Genomic DNA, 22777 nt, shown 5'->3' with positions numbered 1-22777 from the left:
ACGCCCGAGAGCCTCTCATAAAAGTGGTAAAGTGGTCATTTTGCAATTCAGAAGTTGTTGCTTTGATCCCCTTTGATCATGTGGCGGAAGTATCCTTGCGCAAGAAAAAAAAAAAACCCCTCCTCCCCCTGTTCCTGATGCTGCGTCATCAGGAGAATGAGTAGTTGAATGTAAAGAGCTTTGAAGGCCATGTAAAATGGAAAAGCACTAAATAAGTTATGTATTGTTCACCATTAAGTCAAATTTAACATAAAAAAAACATTTAAGAATAAAGTTACCTTTGGCAATGTAGTTTCCATCTACAATTATGCATGCCAATTATATTTAAAATGTGAATTTTCGGTTTCTATTAAATTGACCTTACATCCCTACATGAATCAATCCCTACATGAATATGTTCTGTGTGAGTGTGTGAGTGGACTCAGATTTAAGCAGCAAAATCCACCCATTTTTTTTTCCAATCTCAGGAGGTGGCCATTTTGATATAGGCTGTCAATCACAATACAGTTGCTCAAGGTTCAGATAGCAACCAAATCACAGCTCACCTGTTTTTTTTTTTTTTAGTTTGGTCATGTGACTGCATATGGAGCCATTAACGTAGGAATAAAAAAAGTAAAAACTCTTTCCAATACTGCTATTAGTAATATTCCCCTCCAGTCCCGCTGGTGGCGCTGAAAAAAAAGAACGCTTGTCTGCTGTCTTTTTTGAATTCAAAATGAAAATATTCCCCTTCCAAGCATTTTACACGTAATGGGTACGTCACAAAAAAAAAAAAAATCATCCAAGTCACATGATTTCTACCCTCCACCTTTTCTTCAGCTCATCCTTCTCCACTATCTCAATTTTCCTTGCTGTCTCCACTATCTCCTCTTTCCTTATTGTGCCCCCCCCCCCCATCTCTTCCTCACTAGGGGGGGATCATCGCGTTTATCTCCAGCATCCAGCCACGCTCATCACCTAGCAACACGCAAACAAGCATTTTTGATCCTTTTGGTTATTTTTACCATCCAGCACCCATTGTTGTTAATAGTAACAGTGATTCCTAATTTTTTTTAACATCTCTCGTCTTCTTGTGTCACACTGCTGACACACACACGCACACACACACACACACACAGATAGGGCCGGAATCAATTATCATTGGAATTAATGAAGCGTGTAATGAAGAGAGTGCTATCAGTGCTTCAGAATGGTGAATAATGTGAAAGGAACATCAAACATATTCAAATGAACGCGCTTATTTCTTCGCAGCTGTAAAAAGCACAAAATGCGTAAGTCTGTCCGTGTGTGTGTGATGTTTAATATCAGCACATTTCCATATAAAAAGTCTCCTTAGTGACACACGTAATTAAAGATAAAACGATTGCATGAAAAGGTGAGTTTATCTTTTCAATAGCCATCAGCGCCAAATGTGTTTAAAGGAGGCTGCTTCCTCCACTGATAACCCCCCTCCAAGTACTCCCGCAGTGGATTATTCTTCATTTTAAATTAGCAATACTTGTCCGATTTACAAATATTTTCAATCTCGCTTGGCAGCTCTATCAAATAGCAATAGTATGGACACGTGCCGAGGATTAATATTATATAAATAAAGTAGTTTCAGTATTCTACTTGCATTTGCTGCTGTACTTTTGTCAAAGATGCAAACAGTACTTTGGTCCTCCTAACATCGATGCTAGTCTTGTTAGCGCATCGATGGCGTTTGGCATTGAAAATAACAAAGAGCTGAGTGTTTATGCTTAAAAAATGTGAAATTGTGTTTGTAGGAAACCTTTGTATGATTCAAAAAAAGTCTTTTATATTTCATGGAAAAAAAATCCAAAAAAAAAGGGTTCTTTTGGTTGTATTTTTTAATGAAATTTTATCATTTTAATTCATTTTTACAATCTTTTTTTTCCATGATGGACCCCATGTGAAAATGAAAATGTTTCCCAATGCCCTCCTAACCAGGAAAATATTGAAAAAAAAGAAAGAAAAAGGAAAAAAAAAAGACAGCGTGCTCTGCCATCCATGTCTGATTTATTAAACTTTACAACATTTGTCGTGGCGACTCCAAACAGATCGTGTGACCATCTGTCTTATTTCTGGCTCATCCACCAGAAAATTGCATTATTAACGACAATGCACATTCCGGACAAATCCTAACAAAATAAAGGAATGGAACGTTTCGCAATGGAGTCACTACAACACGATTTAGCGATAATTTGCGTCATGTTCCAATTAAGTCACTCTTAATTTGAAATGAAAAAATTGCTATTTTTCTCAATGGGAAACATTAGATTATAATTGTTGCAAGAACTCAGTTAAAATAGATTGACTGTGTTCACTTTGAATTATTTTATTATTATTTGAATTACTTTAAAATTGTTTATGTTTCATATATTTTTAAATGTAGTTTGATGAAAATATTTTGGAGAGCTTTGCTGCCTTGTAAGAAATAGTTGGGAGGTTTGTGGTTTTTCTGTGAATCACACACGCAAACGTACACAGACTGACCACGCACATGGATAAACGTGACAATCCTGTGGCTCAGCATACACACGTAAAAAATGGCACTCGGTGTGTGCTGTCTTACATGCATGTTTCTGTTGCGCATATTTTGATAGCATTCTGTGAGTGACACGCAATCCCTATCACCACCGCGCAGCCGCATCTGAGTGTGTGTGCAAACTGACCCAAGGGATTGTCCTCCTGTGCAATGCGGTTTCTATATTTAACACTGAATACTGATGAAAAAAAAAAAGCGACCCCTGTAGCTAGTTTCACATAGCAACATGGAATTTTGTGCATTCTGATAAGAACCTTTACCTTTTTGTTTTAAAACAAGTGCATGTCTGGTGCCAAATGGAATTCTCTCTCATTTGGTGTTTTTGTAGTTAAAAATGGGTGTTTGCACCGTAGTGGGAGTGAATATGCACAACCTGTTTTCCGGCCAATCAAAGCGGATCCTCTTATTCATAAATTTAAAAAGAAATACAAGACCGTTTATAATACAAGAGGGACCGAAGCTGAACGTATGGTAAAGGCCGAGATGGTGACCCCTGTTCATGAGGACTCTCTTACCTGCGGTGATCAGCAGCACTCCAAAGCTAGATGCTAATGCTAATGTCAATGTTCCACTTTGACTGTCACTGAAGTGACCAGCAAGCTATTCGCCATGCACAATCATAGCAATTGGTCACTTGGGGTTCTTCGCATTGCTTGTAAAAGTAAGATTTGTTTTTTCATATTGCTGTGATCGTTGTTGAGTAAGAGACTGAGTCACTTGTTTCCAAGGACTAGCGTGAGTCGCGGCTGACAGCAGCTTGGAATGATTTCCTTTTTCTATTTTTCTTTCAATAAAAGAAGCGATCGGACAGAACTTCGACTGAGTACACGACTTAACACGCAAGGGCATTAAAGTATCATAGACAGTGGACTAATATGTTCAGTTTTATTCTTTTTTTCCTTGTTTTTTTTTATGTTTCACGGAATCATCTCACGAGCCAGATTAAACCGGCTCCCGGGGCGTATCCGACCCACGGGCTGCGCGTTTGACACCCCCGATCTAAATCAAAGCCCATGCCCCAAACAACATCACAGATGCGCCTTCCTGCATGTGTAGAAACTCCCACGCCACATCAGCACCTCCAAGCAGGGCTTTCCTGACTGCACAAGAAAACAAGCGGACTTGACAGGAAGATGCTGGAGGGCAGCGAGCGCACACGCAAAATGTGTGTGTGTGTGTCCTGTGGAGGGCCTTGTCTCAGTGTGTCACAGGATGATGATGATGAGGATGCGCGCTAGTGACAGCCACATGAGTAAGAAAGACAAAGACGCCAGTGGATTTATTATTTTTAGCAAAATTATTTGTCAAATATATGAAATATGAGTTACAGTTTTTAAAATACAATGAAAAAGCATTTTCTAGTTGAAAATGATGACAACTTGTTTGTGTTTTTGTATTAAAAAACAAACAAAAACAAAAAAACACCGGGACTTAAAATGGGGTATGTGTAAAAAGGAAAAGAGAGAAAGCTGTTGAACTATAAAAATATTGAACATAATTTAACATTCAGCAGGCTCTTCAATTTCATTATCCTAAAAATCGAATTCTACCATACGTTCAACTCAAACTGTGGTGTCACCAAGTATCACCTTTCAGTCACTTGAAAATATTATTGGAAAATTAAGGTCATAATTTTTGTTTGATAGCAGATCTTTATTACAATCCCAAAGAAGGGAACGACATGTTGATAGTAATTTCTATGTGCGTAAAACTTTATCTTAATAATATCAGTTGACATCAATGTCTTTATTACTTTATTTAAAAAATGTGTTTATATATATTTTTTCAACTTTAAAGCTATTATTAACTTATAATAGTCATAATGATTTTCCATCATTTTTATATTTGCAAATTAAAAAACATTATTTGCAATAAAGTTTCATAATGCATGAGTTTGCACTTATTTTAAATAAAATTAGTAATCTAATTTCAAACAGTATTCTATTCTTGGTTTGGCAGCATTTGACCATTGAATGTGTGTATAAAGACGTTGACATGATTTTCGTACACTTGTGTGCTGCTCTGCCACCCAATTATTGTCACCATGGCAACTATCTTGGAATAGGGCCCGCAGTTACGTTCACTATTACCAGGTCACTGCCTTGCAGCCTACTGACACACACACACACACACACACTACAACACGCACGCTGAGTTCTGTGTGCGCTCACACACTCCTGTGAAGAGGCACAAAGCTTGAAAAAGCGCAAGCACCAATCACCATGGCAACAAATTAGAGGCAATTTCAGTAATAGCAGGAATTATACAGCTAGGCGCAATATTGTTGGGGGTTCTCCTGTCCATCTCTAGATTCACAGTCCGCTGTGCTCATATTTAGAGTTTGATGTGTTTTGTGTGCGCATGTTTGTGTGTGTGTGTTATACTTCTTATTTGTGCATATATTGTGTACAGTGCGGTCCTATGATGGCAGTATGTAGGCCAATGAGGACGCATGATGAATGGCAGCTGGACAAAGAGACTCAGTGGAGCGTGAACGTCATCATGAAGTCCCTCTACACTGGACCTCCGTGCTCAGCCCTGGACCCACACCCCTAAGCGCACATGGGTGCTACGTACATCAATTGTCCATATTATAGTACATTAAGTTTGTATAGAACATGATGTAGCAAATGATGTTGGTGTATTGGACCTCAAAAGGTTTCACATAGGTTTTACATCTTAACAGCATGCGCCAGTGGTTCGGGCTCCTTAATAGTAGCGGCTAGCATGAATTGCTAACTAGCAGTGGTCGTTTTTCAAAAGCAGTTGAATGGATGTAAAAAATTGGATGAACAAACCATCCATCCATCCATCTATTTTCTTAGCCAATCACAGCCCTAATTCACTCCCGATTCCCAATTCACTATTCAGGCTGCTTCAAATGTGTTTTTGCAGCCCTTTAAAGTTGCTCCTTTGGTCTCATAGACATGGTTTGTAGCCCAAATGCTCTTTTTGAGTCATTCAGGTGCTTTTACACAACTTTACTCACTTCCTGTCTTGAAATGAAGTCATTAGAAGATACTTGAACGTTCTTACGATGGACAATTTCGGAGCCAGCTCATTTGTTTGATCTTCTTCTCCAGCTGCTGTTCAGTCCATTCAGAGTGGACACGTTAAGATGTTCTTCCATTCATATGGCAGCTGGAGAAAAGTGGAGGGAAGGAAAAGGAGAGTGAGGGGCTGCTATTAATACATACTGTCACAGTACCACCACCACCAGCCCCCCCCATCTTCTCGCCACTATTCATTCACCAGCTCACAATGAATTGCAGCTGTGACGGCAGATAAAGTGTGTGCGCGCAGTGATTATCAGCACTTAGGTGTGCGTGTGTATAAGTGTGTAGGTGTGTGTGTGCGTGTGGTTGCCATCACCAAGGAGGGAGAGGAAGAGGAGATTTAGGTCAGATCAGGAAGGAGATGAAGAGAGTAAATGTCGGCCACAATAACGGCAATGCATTGCAAAGCATGACAGCAAATGTGGCTTTAGTTTGAGGTCAGTCCAACTTTTCTCCGATGAGAGTCATTTCCTTATCTTGGTTGAAGTTTTTTTTTGTTTTGTTTTGTTTTTCATAAATTTAGCCTAGCACTTGAACTTGTTTTAGTTTAGGTCAGTGGTTTGAAACCTTTTTTTCAGTGACATACGCCCTGTGAAATACTCTTTCAGCAATGTACCCCCTAAACCCTGTAAAGCATTTTTTAAAGGCAACAAAATGATTTAAAATAGAGTACTGTCCTATCCTTGTCTGATTTAATAAACGTCTTAATTTATTCAGCAACTAAAGAAGATGAATTGAGCAACATCATCCGTTTAGTTTATGGCTCACCTGCCGTAAAAATGCATCACATTACAGTACTTATAAAATCTAACAAAAAAAAAGCCATTTAACGTTTTGCAATAAGTTGCTTGATGTTCCAAATAATTTGCTCTTATTTTGAAACAAAAGTGTACCCTTCCTTGCCATGGCATTGAAGAAAAAATACAAATATCCATATTTTTGTTTAGCCTTTGTTAAACTTTTGCTAGTATCAGTTTCATTGAATTTTACAAAAATAATCTTGTTTTTGCTTTTATTAATGTCAATTAACTTTTAGTGCAGTCCATTTTATTTCAACTTTTATTTGTTGATGTTATTTCAATTAAATTCTTCACATAGCCTTAGTATAGCATTCAGCATACTTTCACTTCTTTATTATTGATTATTACAGTATGTATCTTCGCTTTCATTAACCTGCTTGATTAAGTATGTCACGATTCGGCATGATGGTGTGCAGTGGTGGACCCAAAGTCAGGAAAATACTCAAAAAATCATATTTAATGAAAGGGAGGACCAAAAATTAAAGTAGCAACAGAAGGGTGGCAACCTGAAGGACGTGAAAAACTAAAGCAGCGGGAAAACCTGGCTAAGAATTTGGATAAAGAGCAAAACGACCATCTGACAAAGACTATGACCCGACACCAACTGAAAGCAAAGTCAGACTTAAATAGACTAGGGACTAGACGAGGAAACGGGAAACAGCTGGGGAGAACCAAAAGGCAGAGGGAGTTGATTGGGTGGCGCAAGGAGGGCAAGTACACAAGTGGAAACAAATCATGCTAACGAGGATCAACACGAGGGAAACCAAATGAGTGCAAGAAACTAAAACTAAAAGAACTCACAGCTCGAAAAAAACAAAATCCCCCAAAACAGAAAACCCAGCCCGAATCCACAATAGAAACATGACAAAGCATAAAAACTATCATAACTGTCATAAAGATCATATAATGTATATTTTTTTTTAACTTAGGTGTTACTTTATCTTAATGCAGCAAATGTAATTTCAAGTTTTTTGATGAGCACATTTTAATTGATCACAACACAACTTTTGATACGCCTATTTCAATTTTGCTTCGTCAACATCTCAAAGATTAGCTTAGTTTATTTATGTTTTAGGGTTAGGGTTATGGACTTGAAAAAAAAGCAACACTATTTAGGAACACCCACCAAAAATGCGTGTGACTGCGCAGGTTCAGTGGGAGCTCACATATCAATCTTGTTCCTCTCAGCTTCTACAAAGAGTGTGTGGGTGTGTGCGACCTGAACAGAGGTTTAGATATGGAGATGTTTAATATTGCTGGCTGTTTATCGCCAGCAAACAACGATGTTGATTATATCTGAGGCATGGGAAAAAAATTGACACGATGCAGGGTAGGCGATACGAGATTGTGAAATATTAGCATCTGATAGCTACAAGCACATATGTATTGAACTTGTTTTCATACACAAATCTGAATGTACAAGATGGCGTTTCTATGACCAGGAAGACCTTTATCTCACTTCATCTATCATCTATGCTGTTTCCACTCACCTGGACGTTTTATCGGCAGTTTGTCTTGTTCTTATTTTTGTATTCAATTCTTCATTCTAATTTTATGTAAGTATATGTGTGTTTGTTCATTCCTTTAACACCCCCCTAAATTCAAGTTAAGTTATTTATTTGTTTGTTTGTTTATTAAAAATTGTTCTGTTATTTCTGGCCCATACTGGGTGTTTACTGATGGCTTCAGTTTGGATAAATGAATGGCATTCTAAGCACTGGGAATATGAAGATCTGGTAAACAATATTTCATTTTGAGTCCTGACACTGTGCTGCAAAGACCTTTCAACCTCACATTGCAACATATGAAATGTTGGTAATTGCCTGTCATTTGTCATTTGCTGTCAAAAGCCCAATGTGGAAAGCTGATTGCGTATGCATGTTTTTTTGCTTTGCCTGTTTTTTTCCACATTTACAATAATAGACAATTGTTTGTATGCTGTTAACAGATTTGTTTAAAATTCTCCAAATCAAAATACTTAAAAACAAAACGAATAACCCATCACTATTAGCAATAATTCCACACTGTATTTGCAACACATTTTTTACATAAAATACAAGTTTGTGCAACTACATTTTCTGCGTACGTCAGTATGTGTGTGTGAATGCGTGTGTGTGTTGGTGTGGTGCTTGTGTGCAGGTGCGTTTGCGGCCTGCAGCTCTTGGCCACCGTGTTCTAGCATAAAGAGCACAGAAAAAGCAATCAGTGTAAGAACTGTGGCCATGCAGCAAGGTGGCCCGAGGGCGCATGTTGGCTCAAGTGACAAAAAGTTGAGGATATTGACAATGTTGTATGAGAGAGGTGTTACAAGCAGGCCCATGGGACACAGACCACCACCAGCTCACTATTGACCACTGACTTGTCACCTCTGCTCTGTCAATATATGATGGGGGGGGGCAGACAGTATAAGCACATATTGAGAATCGCACTGTTTTTACAGCGCGTCGCTACCTGTGTGCTTATTTTCAATGGAAGAATATTTGTTGTTGTTTTGTGTTCCTTCCTCTACTAATATTACTCTAAGTAAGCAGCTTTATTACATTGCTCTTTTACAGGACAAAGAATTTGAATCTGCCTGCATTTGTTGCCCCACCATTTGTGTTCAGATCTCTTTTGCTTCTAAAACCACAAATATGAATGCTAATCGTTAGCATGTCAACTGCCTTTGTTTTCGGGTTTTTGATTTTCTGATTCGTTTGAGCTAAGGGAAAAATATGTGCTTATTTTAAGATACAACTGTTCAACTGGGAGTGGCATAAAGCAGTTTGTCGTATTGCTCACTCTTTGCCAAACTGCTGCTTATAGTGAAATGAGTTCAATTGACTTCACTGCCATGATCGTATCGAACTTCTGCCTAAAAACAAAACAGCCATTGTCCAGGTGTTGCAAAGCAATTCTGACAACAACAAAAAAAAAAACACCCTTTGTCCTGTGGCTCGTGCGGCGTCTCGCACATCAGCTCCCAAATCAATAGTAACATCCTCTCTCCTGGCGTCTACCTTCCCGTGTGTGCGTTGCACCATGAGTGTGTACATGCTGTTTCTGAGCTCATGATAATGGCTTCTTCCCCCACCCCACCTCTTTCGCCTGCTCTCGACAATAGCGGTTAATAGCAGCCCAAAGTGGCCGCACACTTCCATCGTGGGGGAGGGTTTTTCAAAAGAATCCATGCTTTTTTTTTTTTTTTTTTTTTGGGGGGGGGGGTTATTCATCAAGCCACATGCATTATGGCCTGTGTTTGCCTCACACTTAAATCAAAGTGTTTAACATTACAGGGAGCCCACCGGAAAAAACAGTAGACGAAGAAAAGCCTTTCATCAGGTTGTGAATGTTGTCAATTGCAGTCAGACAAGATGTGCATTTCAATGAACAGGAAATGGAGGCTTTCTATGATTTTTTTTAAGGGATGCCTCAAGAGGAATAAGGCACCCAATTAAACAAGGGCTTTCCAAGTAAGACATATATACAGCACTTGAAAACTGTATTGGACCAGCAGCTTTTAGCCCTAAATTAAAGGAAGAGCATGTTTGTGATTCTATGCAGGTCACTGTATAATAGACTTCAATTTTTAAGCGTTATTCCAACTTCTTTTTTTTTCCCCCATGTCCACCTCCAGGGAATTCTACTTGCACCACTCACTAAAAAAGGATTCGTCCAAAACTGCCACACTTGGCTATAAATTTGGCCCCATCTGTCACATTCTGTCTGTTTTTGTTGTGTAGTTTCAGTTTTAGGTTCTCTGTGTTTCCCCCGCGTGTCGTCACTGTAATTAGCCTCACCTGTCACCCGTGTGTTTCAGCCTAGTGTTTCTACCAGTCGGTTTTCCCCGCCCTTTGTTGTTCCCAGGTGTCTTGCGTCTCTTGATTAGTTAGGATAGTCTTTAAATCCCAGTGTTTTGCCTTGTCCCTTGTGGGGTCATGGGGGGGGTCAACGTCTGATGCAACAATAACAAATTATAATTAGTATTACTATTGCAGATTTTACTGTGTGTTCTGGGCATATTCAGAGTTTATTTTTTGGTGTTGCTTGCAGTCTGTCAGTCAAGTCAATGTTAAAGGTCAAACACAGTGTAGGTCACGTCCAACAATCCCAGGGAGGACAGACATGATGTCATTAAACTTTCATGACAACAAAAAGGTGACAACTCTAGACTGCTATTGACTCCTCACAATAAGACCCAACCACACACACACACACACACACACACAAATGCATAATAACACAAATACAATCACTTTAGATCCTGTTGTTTCCCCACACTGAATTGTAAACAGATGCCACTGCATTTAACTACAAATACTGTGCAAGATATAGTAACATGAATCTCATTAGTTAATTCAGGTTCATGAATACAGTCGTGACTATAAGCCACTCTTACATTTTATTTTTCACTTCTAGTTGCAGCATGATTGAAAATAAATACAACTACCAAATGACTTTCCAGAGCGTCGTCCAAGAAAACGCTGCATGTGTATTGTCAATGGCACGCAGCGCAGGCAGTGTGAAAAATGTCGGACGTAGCTTTTGTGTTTGCCGCGGGCCCCTGTAGGTCCCATAGGAGTTTCTCCATTTATTGTGCTGCAAAAAAAGCCAATTACAATGTTAATGTGTCACAGCGGGAGGCTGAACCCTGAGGAACACATCCAATACTTGGAGAGGGCCCAAGTCAACGCGGGTTAAGAGCAAAACGGCGTCTAGGGAGCGCTTGGCCATAGCAAAACACTACATGACAGTAAATATCTACACATATGCTTGAAATGTTCCGTGATTGCTACACTGAGAGAATATATGAAACATAGGCTCAAATACTAAAACTTCTCAGCAAAAAAAGCATCTAAACAGGACAAGAAAAACAACGTTATATCATAGTGCCAAATGGTAATGCAAGTCAAGGAATGATACAAAACTATGATAAGATTAGCTCACCCCAGTCAAACTCATTCTTTTAATATAGTAACTAAGATCACACCAAGTATGATACAGTCATGATATAATGGAACACGCTAACCGCAGAAAAGCTAAACTTTGCAATTATATACAGTAAATAATAAACTCTGTGCTTCTATACATAGTAAGAAAAGTAACAATCAAATGTTACCTGCTCACCTTAACCAAGCTAAGCTACGCTAAGATGAAAACAGCTAAACTAAAAAAAAGTTATAATAAACAAACAAAATGAAGCACAACTGTCCATCCACCATATCAAAAGAGATGTTGTTAGAACAAGATAGGGATACAATATGAGCAATAAAATCAGTTAATATCAGCTAAAACCTGTCTAGCTAAATCTAACTATGCTAAGCCAAGCAAGCTGAGAAAAAAACGATATGACACAACACAATACGATGAAATGAGTTCACCTCAGCAGGGCTGAAAATGTCTCCTTCACAAAGTCAGAAGGTACAACATGAAAAGATGCCCTCACTTTAGACAATCTAACCAAAACGAAAAATAAAATAAAAATAAAAAAGAAGAATTTAGAGTACTTGGCTAGGTTTGGCTAGCAAATCAAGTAGCTGTTATTCCACAGTATGAGACAGGAGGAGGAGTAGGAGACAGTGGTAGTAGAGTACATTTTATTAAATAAAATGTTCATTTCAGGGGTAAAATTGAAGGATCTTTTTAAATAAGGATGTAGCTAATTTTAGCAGAGGCAGCCAGCATCATAAGGAAAATTTCAAGCCAAGAAAATTAATTTTGGTCAAAATATGACAATGATCGTTATTTTAAGGTGATGATATGATAGGATGAGCTCACATTAGTCAAACCAGGCTGAAAGATGCTACGTTAAGATAAAAAAATAAAAAATGGAGTCCGTACAACGTAGGCTCATGTCAGGTACAGCATATTATAATACTATATGAGAAGATGAGCTCACTTCAGGCATGCCAAGCTAAGCTCAGAAAAACTGAAGTAAAACTGGATGAGATTGCTCTATTCTATCTATATCGATCTACGTATCTAGTTAAGATAAGATTAGACAATGTAAGATGTCCACAGACGCTGCTAGGAGGAGGACCTCCCTTGGGAGGCCATAATAAGCCATTAAATAGGCACATTAGAGGCTAATGAAAAGGCTCTTAGAGGTTTCTCCACTGTGGACCACCTGGATTTATTTGTCACATTCTGACTAACAGTGTGCTTGTGAGTTGCTTATTTGGACTCAGTCACAATACAATACGATAAACATATTTTCTATTATAACTTATATTGTTGTTGTTTTTTCTCTGCACGATGCCCTCAACACACAACAAGCCTTTATACATGTTATTGTCATGCAAATGTTCATAATGGACTGCAGCCAGTGGCTCTGATTAGCTTGATGTCTGCTCGCACCCCCATCCCCCATCCCTCAGAGCGCCTTTTTTTCTGCCGTCCATCCATCCTTCCATCCATGACGAAGACACACATGCACACGCAGAGTAAAATCATCATGTTACCTCACTGTAGTGACATACAAGACATACAAATAACAGCCCCCCCAAAAAAGCGTTTTGTTTTTCACCAAATGGTACATACAAAGACACAAATAAAAAAGGAAAACACTCACAAGGAGCATGGAAAAGACAGTCATTGAACTAAACACATGAAAGGTCGAGGATGCTTCTAGTGTGTGACACATGCTTGTACTAATTGAACTAAGTATCAGTCACAGCGCAGTAGTTGAAGGCCAAAAGTACATGTACACGGACCAAAAGCTGGATATTAAAGATCACAAATAAATGCTCAAATGGCTTTTGTGTGTCCTTAAAATGTCTTTGTGTTGGCTGTTTCTGACTAGTGAACACAAGGAACTTGTTCACAGGCGTGTGCACGTGTGTGATGATGGGGATGGTGATGATGATGATGATGATGATGAGGGGGCGGTACCCCGAGCCAGTTCACTCGTGTGTGTAATGTGAAAAGGAGGGATGGGTGAGTGTTTGGTGGGGGGCGAAATAGTGCTGCAGTGACACAGTAGACTAGGGAAGATGGGGGGGGGGGGGGGGGGGGGGTCTTATCTAACGTTTCGCTATTTCATGAATACGTGCTGGGCTCGCAAAAAAAAAAAGAAAGGCTGCCTCTCTGGATTTGCCCATCTCTCAATATTTCATATTCTGTAAAGCTGAAGTATGATTGCTAATGTGACAGAAGCCAATAAATATAATAAACAATAAATTGTCCCCTCTTACTGCTTGGTTTGGATGGATGGATGGATGGATGGATGGATGGATGGATGGATGGATGGATGGATGGATGGATGGATGGATGCAAATTTGGCTGTCAGTGCACCTTCAACAGACGCATTGTTTCACCAAATATTAATTTCACTTGGGTTTTGCTACAGTGGTTACATTGTTCGACATTGAAAGATTGAGAGATTGAGATTTTTGCATTCGTTTTGTTTGATTTACTCCTCATCTTGGAAGATTCTTCTTGACTGCATTTGTTTTGTCAGCTTGGTATTTGTAGTCCTTCGAAGATATACAGTTCATTTAACTGAGATAGCGATCTGTTACTATTTATGTATTGCTTCTTGTTGCTTCTTTGAAAAAAAAGTTCTCGTGAAATGAAGCGATCGAAGTATCACAAACGGCTCAGTGAATATGTCTAGAATGACGTGCACATCTTACGTCTGGCTATAATTCTATGGCGATTCCATCATTATCCTAAATTGGCCCGGAAGCCAATGAACAACTTTGATTGGTCGGGCGTCAGATGTGAACTCCCAAGGGACATGGCCCCGCCCCCTATTAATGTCGCCCGCCAACCACAATCGTCTTCTTGACTCTCTGTAGGTGATCAAGAGCGAAAAAACACTTTCCTCCTATTTGCCCTCAGTGCACACGTCACATGGGTTCACACAAATTACGTACACTACACATATTATATTTTATAACGTCCACATTTGACGGGATTTGTCGAGAGTGTGTTAAATGAACAGGCAAATACATAGAATTTTAATTGATTATGCTTATGGATTTCGTGTGTGTGTTTTGATGGTATGGGGGATACACGCGCGGTAACACACGGGTGCGCGGGCACACACACACACACACACACACATGTTAACCTTCATCCCGCAGACCGTCTGCTTGGTGCTGATAAGAGCATCCGCCGTTAACTCGTCCACGCAGGACAGGCTTGTGCGTTCCCACGCGTGTGTGTGTACACATGCAAAGGTTGCGTTTAAACGTTTTGGTTTGGGGGAGAGAAGCACGACGAAGAGGCGACATCTTTTCATGATTTTTTGTTCATTTTTAAAATTCTATTTTACCTAAATGTTTATGGTATACTAAAAGACTCGGGCAAAATTATAAAACTATAATTTTATCCGAGTGTTTGGATTATATTTTTACCTTAGTAATAGCGTATGTTTAATGTATTGTTGTGTTGGATATTTACGTTAAAGGGAAAGAGCGGGGAATCCTTTACGCAAAGCCCTATACCCGTAACGCGATGCAAATGTATTATAAAAATTGAGTGGCGGGTTTTTCTTTTTGTTTTTTTAAAATTTGCTGTAGGGTAAAATGATGCGCACTGCATGCAATGAATTCGAGTGTTCAGGCAGCGAGGCCGCTTGCTTGCAGGGTGATAATGATGATGCTGCAACATCGTGGGCACGCAAGGAATTTGCGAGATGGAAAAACACAAAATAATATCCAAAACATATGCCTACAGTGATTTAAGATCACCTCCGCAATTAACACCATGCAGTAGTGCAACATGCATTTTGGGAAAAAAATGAAGCGAATCGGACTTGCGCGTGGGACAATAACGAAAATAAAGTAACATTTTAAATTTACAAAATGAATACACCGTTTGCAAAAAAAAAAAAAAAACTAAAACGCAATATTTTCGCCCAATAATAAAATCTCAAATCTCTTTTTTTCTTGAACTAGCGCCATCTTTCACAATGTCACACGCGCGCACGCACACGGATAATGAATGAATGGCATCTCTCATCCTTTGAGAAAAATAAATAAATAAAATGGACCACATTGGAGTAAAGAAGTTAAATTGGAGGAAGAATAGTCCATTTTAGATGACTAAAAAATCTACAGCTTACCATCCAAAATCTATTTTTCCTGCTTCATCCCAAAGAAAACCTGGTTTACTACAAGCGCTGCTCGACGTCCTATATTAAAAAGATACAAAATGTTATTTTTTTATATTTTATCGAGCGGGGGGAGGGGGGTTAAAAAATCCTACATATAGTTGTGATCCAAAGAGGTTGGCTTTTGGCACAAATCTCAGCTTCCTTTTATATGTGTAAACTTGGGCGCGATTGGAGGCCGCCGGAATGTCATTGGATGTCGGGCTGAAGCATTAAAGATCGTGGCTCTGGGAGGGGGTGAGGAAGGAGTGGGTGAGTGGGGTGAGGGAGGGTGTAGGCTGGTGAGGGGTACCGCAAGCACCTCCCCTAGAAATGCAGCAAATCTCTCCCGTGTTATCCTGGTGCGGGGCTCTATCTGCTAAAAAAAAAAGGAAGGAGGGGGACTGAGGAGGAGGAGGGGGAACTCAAGCCCACCCCCCACCCCCCAGAGCTCCACGGTACCGCATTGGCATCAGTAAAGGGACCTGAACGCACCCTCCACTCACCCCAAGCCAAAAAAGAAGGATATCATAAAGGCCTTACTTACAAAGAGACTTTTTTGTGGTTGCTGCGTAAAGCTTTTACGCACGGGCATCTGGAGCCAGAAAGGCAACGAGGAGGCGTCGAGCATCAAGGAGGAGAGGACAAGGAGAAGGAAAGGAGAGGAGAGGGAGGCGTGCAGGATGCAGCATCGGAGGAGCGACGTCTGAAGGTGAAATGAACCTGAGGAGAAGCACACTGAGGAAGAAGTGGAGATAGCAACTAAAAAAAATACCAAACCGTCGGTGTCTTAATCAGAACTAGTGCTTTCCCCCCCCACCCCTCGCCCACCCACTCTCGTGTCTTGTGGATGCAACGAAGCGGCCGCCGCCTCCCAAAGTAGCCTCTTTTTCCTACTGGATAAGGAGAGGAGAAATTAAGCGCAAACATGGCGACTTTAATCCGGAGCAAACTGTCCAATAAACTGTCCAACGCAGCCACGACCGTCACCAACAAATCCCAGGCCAAAGTCAGCGGCATGTTCGCCAGGATGGGCTTCCAGGCCGCCACCGACGAGGAGGCGTTGGGCTTCGCCGCCTGCGATGACCTGGACTATGACCACCGGCAGGGCATGCAGATGGACATCCTGGCCGCCGAAGACAAGGCGACAGCGGATGGAGGAGGTGGGCAGGGAGGCGAGGGTGGCCTGGATGGGGACAGCCACTACCAACGGGACGGTACCGGGCCCTCGCGCTCGTCCTCCAAGGACGGGGGTTCGAACAACGAACTCTCCGAGGTTAAACCCAAGATCACGGCGTGGGAGGCGGGATGGAACGTCACTAACGCTATCCAGGTATGAGCGCGCACGTTTGAAGCAAATTGCTGCTCATCTCGTTCATTGAATAAGACAAAACGCGAATGGCATGTAATGAGCTTCCCCGTGCATATTGCAACATGTCAAAACCCCAAAATGTAATAATCAAAATTCAATGTTTTAATGCCTGTGTAATATATTTTATATTATTCGAATGCGTTTCGTGCGCAATTGCGCGCATCCATGGCGCACCGAAGCACACGCAGTGGAAAAAAAAATGGGCGTGAGTGTAGCGACTACCCCCCCCCCCTCCCCCAATAGTTTGCCTCCCTGGCAAGCTCTGCGACAAAAAAGTATGACCAACCATTATTGAGGTTTTTGACGTCACGCAGTGTCTCCTACGGCTCGTGGTGACGTGAGAGGCGGGAGGGAAGACGGACGTGCTCAAAGCCAAGTGGAAACCCCACGCTACGTCGAAACCGGAAAAGGGGTGGGGGGTGGCGAAGAATGCCACTTAGAATTACAAGAACACGCAAAAGAATGTAACCCTCCACCAATGTGGAATAAACCACAAGTGACTGCATGGGGTCCTAATTGCAAAACGAAAGGACATCTGACCTAGATGCATCAATGTGCAATCTGAATCAAATCTGATGCAAACTCGGTTTGATAAAGTGTCTGAGAATCTTTTGTGAGAACGATAAATGTCTAATGTTATATCCAAACGATTTGTCACACGGCTGGTAAACTGGGACCAATTGTGACATTCGGATTTGATCCGGATCAATCTGAGTTTGTCATGGCAGCCTCTGACAACACTTCCCTTTTTGGTCAGGAATTGAAGTCATGAGAGAACTCAACATGGCTTCCAAAATTGATTGAATCCAACTAATTTTTGCATGGCAACATCCAGCCCTGGGATGCAAGCACTAAAACTTGTTAAATGTCCTTGTTAAAATTGACATCTTTTCCAAAAGCTCAATCTGGATAAAATGTGAATTAAACTCAACTTAATATTACCTTGCCATGCTCTTTTTGTAGAAATGTACTTTATATGTTTGAGTATGTTAAACCATTGCAAGTTTAAAACAATGCATAGCTAATGACTTGCAGCCAAATGCCAAATATGGATCATATCTGGATGAAAGTGGGTTTGGCATGGCAAAATATGACCATGCAAATAGATTAGATCAGCAGTACAAGCAATTGTGGTTCATTTTTTTAATAAATCCAAATTACTTCCAAATTCCAAATCTGGATCAAATCTGAATTAGATGTGGTTTGCTGTTAAGGTGTCTAAAATTTTTTGTATGAACTATTAATCTGGGTTAAATCTGGATCAGCTTGATTTGGTATATTTTGTATATTAAGTGGCAAGTAAAAAGACAAGATAAGACTTCTTCAGTTAAACCAAATTGCTCCCATGTGCTCAATGTAGTTCAAAACAAGGTAGTAGTTCAAAATTGCCTGAACATCTGAAAATCTAAATTTTGTGAAATTGGGTCAGGTTTACAGAAATCCAAATGTTTGAAGAGAATATTTTTGAGTTATACTCAAATTGGTGACATTTTTCGATCAAAATCAGGTCTGGAAATAATTTTGTTCAACAGTCGAGCTTTTTAGCTGCACCATGGAACCTAGTACACCTGGCTCACATTTCTAGGGTTATAAATTCTGGTCTAAGGACTTTTTGTTTTGAATTTGCACTTTCTATCCATACTTTTGTGGGTTATCCTTGTATATTGATGGGTTAGCTCAAATTTCTCTCAGATTACTTTTAAAGTTGTTTATTTGTTTAATTATGTAACAAATAGGAGGAAAATAAAATAAACACCGGATAAGAATCTCAAATGCTTGCAAAAATTTTAATCTGGATTGAGTCCTGATTAAACATGCTTTGAGAAGTTCTGCAGAGTCAACATAAAGAATATATGCAAAATTAGTTATATTAAAGTTGGTGTCAATCTGGATCTTGGTCTTGCTTATATGGAGATTTTTGCTCACATCAAATCAACAGCAATAGGAAAACCAGGGCCAGGAAGTAGAAACCCTGGTACAGTTTTTGCTTTCTTTTCAAGAAATTCCCATCTCTGTAAATCGAGCACTAATTTAAAAAAAAAGTGATGTAAAAAAAAACAGTCGTCCTACCTTTAGCTGAAATTAGCAATCAGAAGCCACGGATTTGTATTCATATAGTTTATTCATATCATAACTGTTATAATACAATCGGGATTGGATCCAGAGCAAACTTGGTTGAAGGAGTTTGCATTCACACAGGGTTTTTTATTGAAATGCACTCACATTTTGACAGATGTCTTGCAATATGGTATTAACATGTTATTTTACAGTTTTTGTATGTGTACAAACCTTGGCTCAAATTTTGTTATAAATCACTTCAAAACTTCGTCTACAATTAATGTGACCTAAAACTCTTTTTGCATTTAGGAAGTAAAAGTAACCAACTGAGATGAAGCCTTTTTGAAGTCTGCACACTTTCTCAGTTGACAAAACAGCTGTGCTCAGAATTAAACAACTGGATTTAAATGTATAAATTCAGCTACTTTAAGAGCCTTTTCTGTTCTGTTTTTTTGAGCTCATTTAAAACGCTTTCGCCGTAATGACCCAAATACTGCACGTGCGTTCGCCTCGCAGGGGATGTTCGTGTTGGGCCTGCCCTACGCCATCCTCCACGGGGGCTACCTGGGCCTCTTCCTGATCATCTTCGCCGCTGTGGTGTGCTGCTACACGGGCAAGATCCTGATCTCATGCCTCTACGAGGAGGACGAGGACGGGCGTCTGGTGCGCGTGCGCGACTCGTACGTGGACATTGCCAACGCGTGCTGCGCGCCGCGCTTTCCGGCGCTGGGCGGCCACGTGGTCAACGTGGCGCAGATAATCGAGCTGGTGATGACGTGCATCCTGTACGTGGTGGTGAGCGGAAACCTGATGTACAACAGCTTCCCCAACATGCCTATCTCGCAGAAGTCGTGGGCCATCATCGCCACATTGGCGCTGCTGCCCTGCGCCTTCCTCAAGAATCTGAAGGCGGTGTCCAAGTTCAGCCTGCTGTGCACGCTGGCGCACTTCGTCATCAACGTGCTGGTGATCGCCTACTGCCTGTCGCGGGCGCGGGTGTGGGCGTGGGACAAGGTCAAGTTCTATATCGACGTCAAGAAGTTCCCCATCTCCATCGGCATCATCGTCTTCAGCTACACGTCGCAGATCTTCCTGCCGTCGCTGGAGGGCAACATGCAGAAGCCCAGCGAGTTCCACTGCATGATGAATTGGACGCACATCGCCGCCTGCATCCTCAAGGGCCTCTTCGCCCTGGTGGCCTACCTGACGTGGGCCGACGCCACCAAGGAAGTGATCACGGACAACCTGCCGCCGGGCATCCGCGCCGTGGTCAACATCTTCCTGGTGGCCAAGGCGCTACTCTCCTACCCGCTGCCCTTCTTCGCCGCCGTGGAGGTGCTGGAGAAGAGCTTCTTCCAGGAGGGCGGCCGCGCCTTCTTCCCGGACTGCTACGGGGGCGACGGGCGCCTCAAGTCCTGGGGCCTGAGCCTGCGCTGCGGCCTGGTGGTCTTCACGTTGCTCATGGCCATCTACGTGCCGCACTTCGCGTTGCTCATGGGCCTGACGGGGAGCCTGACGGGCGCCGGGCTCTGCTTCCTGCTGCCCAGCCTCTTCCACCTCAAGCTGCTGTGGAGGAAGCTGCAGTGGCACCAGGTCTTCTTTGACGTGGCCATCTTTGTCATCGGCGGGATATGCAGCATCTCCGGCTTCATCCACTCCATGGAGGGGCTCGTGGAGGCCTTCAAGTACAACATCGAGGAGTAGGCTCTGAAGCCCCCTCCTCCTCCTCCTCCTCCTCCTCCTCCTCCTCCTCCTCCTCCTCCTTCTCCTCCTCCTCTTCATCCTTGTCTTCTCGCTTCAGTTCATGCGTCAAAGCGCACGCTCGCAACCGCGCCCAGTCTTGCGCAACGCGCCGCTGTATGCCCTCCTGTCACCAGGCCGTGTATTAAACCCACACAAAAAAAACATAAAGTCTAATGAGAGTGTACCTAATAAATTGGCTAGGTGTATCCAAGAACCCCACCATAAACAGTTCCACCCGTAATCTACTTGACTGATATTAATGTTTATTTATTTAGGTCAAAAGGTTGTAAGGTCATCTATCTGATCATCTTTTTCATTTTTTCTTGTGTGAGTGTGTGCGTAAAAGCGCGAGCTCTGAACCGCGTCATTAATACGTCAAAACACAACGTTACGAAAAGAAAAATCCCAACCTTTTCTGGAGGGGGCTAAAACAGTGATTTAAGTTGTAACAGCTTTAAAATATAAACGACTGTCTTTTGTGACAACAAGTTAGCACAATACGGCAAGCAAGTTGTTAGCTCTGAATAAAAATGTCGAGTTCACATTAGCAAAATATCAAATATTTTGTCAAATTGCCCACCTTACAATTTTATCGACGTTTGTTGCCGTGAATTTTTGAGTTTAATCAATTTTTCAAGTGCAAGCAAGTACTGGCGGGGTACGTTCATAAAAAGCAAATATGCAGGCTACGTCTTCTTCACCTTAATCTGCATGACAGACCCTAACATTGGCAAAATAGTATTTCGTTTATTTATTTATTTATTTTTTGAGGCAAGATGCAATAAGATCCATCTGGTAAAGACGCACGCTCGTAACCATCCGGTCACGAGGCCTTGCGAAAATAAAATACGATATGCATTAATCTGATATGTGTGTGCTCAATTGGCTTTGTTCTGAGAACGAACAGTAGCGTGTCTTCTTCCCTTTCATCTTCTTGACTGGCACCAATATTAAATGCTGGTTTCTATAAGGCAAGATGCAATAAGATTAATCGTCCACAGCCAAAAATGTCCAGACAAAATGGCAATAACCTGTAGAAACACATACAGCTCTGGAAAACAAATGAGACCAATGAAAAATCATTTGTCGGGCTTTCCTTTTTAAAATGTTTAGCGTAAATTTTGTTTTCTTTTTTCTTGTACTGATAACAGAACTGCACAATTAGAAACGTGAAAATTTCCGTTCCAAGCATTTATTTGCGAAAGACTAAAAATGCGTTGTTTTGTTTTCTTTTTTTCCAGAGTTGTATACAGCTTCGTCAAGAAAGTAGGGAATTGGACCTTCTAAGCAGCTATTCAAACTATGCATTGAATGTATGATATTTAGCGCGCGCACACACATGCACATATAAAATATAATATAAAAGGGGTTATTTAAATTTTTAAACAGTATTGGACGAAGTTGCACCATTTCTTTCTAGCTTTGAATGACAGCTCCCAAATCCAAAGCCTCTGTCTGCACATAAAATGGTGTTTGTCATCACATTCCAAAAACGTGGCCTGTTATCACATGAGATAATGAATTCGGTGTATGAAAACCTTTATTTAAAAAAAAAAAATAAGGAAGAGGAAAACGTGCATACGGACATTTTTCATTCTGTGCAATCAAATGGGGTCCTGTGGAAATGTTGTTTCAAAAAAGAAAAAAGTACATGTAGTGTGTTTATTATTATTGTGGTTTCAAATCAGATGGAATGTATATCTCAAAGTCGTTATCGTGGAAATTAATATTAAAGAATAACAGATTAAAAGAAGTGAAATTATATTGTAAAAATAAACGTGTGGTCTTATGTAACACTAAAACAGTCAGAACATGTATTTTTTTCTCAATAATAAAGAACAGAAAATGGTGTCGAAATACTTGCATTCCTTTTTTAATGTAAACAATTTCATCGGGGCCGGCGACGAATCAGGCGAATCCTTAAACAAAAATCCATACCTCAAGGCAGCCGTTGCCCAGTTGGATATTTTTGGAGTTTAAAAATCTATCGAATTCCTAGTGGCAGCGAAAGCGGTGAAAATGCATGTGATTCAGTTAACACGTTATCGTCCCTTTGGCCCCATTTCGCCTCAGTTGTAGCTTATTTATTTTTAGGCTCGTCTTTGCGCGGGTGAGGAGGGGATA

The 22777-nt window shown here is 40.9% G+C and overlaps 1 protein-coding gene across 1 annotated transcript; it reads left to right on the top strand.

Moving 5' to 3' along the window:
- The first annotated feature begins 15934 nt into the window (after window positions 1-15934).
- slc32a1 (solute carrier family 32 member 1) lies at window positions 15935-22510 on the top strand. Its single transcript, XM_088424167.1, has 2 exons — window positions 15935-16813; window positions 19427-22510. Exons 1-2 carry the CDS (start codon window positions 16409-16411, stop codon window positions 20612-20614), a joined length of 1593 nt encoding a protein of 530 aa, XP_088280293.1. The 5' UTR covers window positions 15935-16408; the 3' UTR covers window positions 20615-22510.
- The last annotated feature ends 267 nt before the right edge of the window (window positions 22511-22777 follow it).

Source organism: Hippichthys cyanospilos, chromosome 9 (genome assembly GCF_059441005.1).
Source record: "Hippichthys cyanospilos isolate Australia breed blue-spotted pipefish chromosome 9, RoL_Hcya_1.0, whole genome shotgun sequence".
Lineage (NCBI taxonomy): Eukaryota > Metazoa > Chordata > Actinopteri > Syngnathiformes > Syngnathidae > Hippichthys > Hippichthys cyanospilos.
The sequence above is the reverse complement of the archived record's forward strand: the minus strand, read 5'-3'. Positions and strand labels throughout refer to the sequence as shown.

Bases quoted from the DNA above. Each gene is read 5' to 3' on its own strand.
- slc32a1 (XM_088424167.1), top strand. From the start codon at position 16,409: ATGGCGACTTTAATCCGGAGCAAACTGTCCAATAAACTGTCCAACGCA. The intron at 16,814-19,426 runs GTATGAGCGCGC...TTCGCCTCGCAG, and splicing joins ACGTCACTAACGCTATCCAG to GGGATGTTCGTGTTGGGCCT.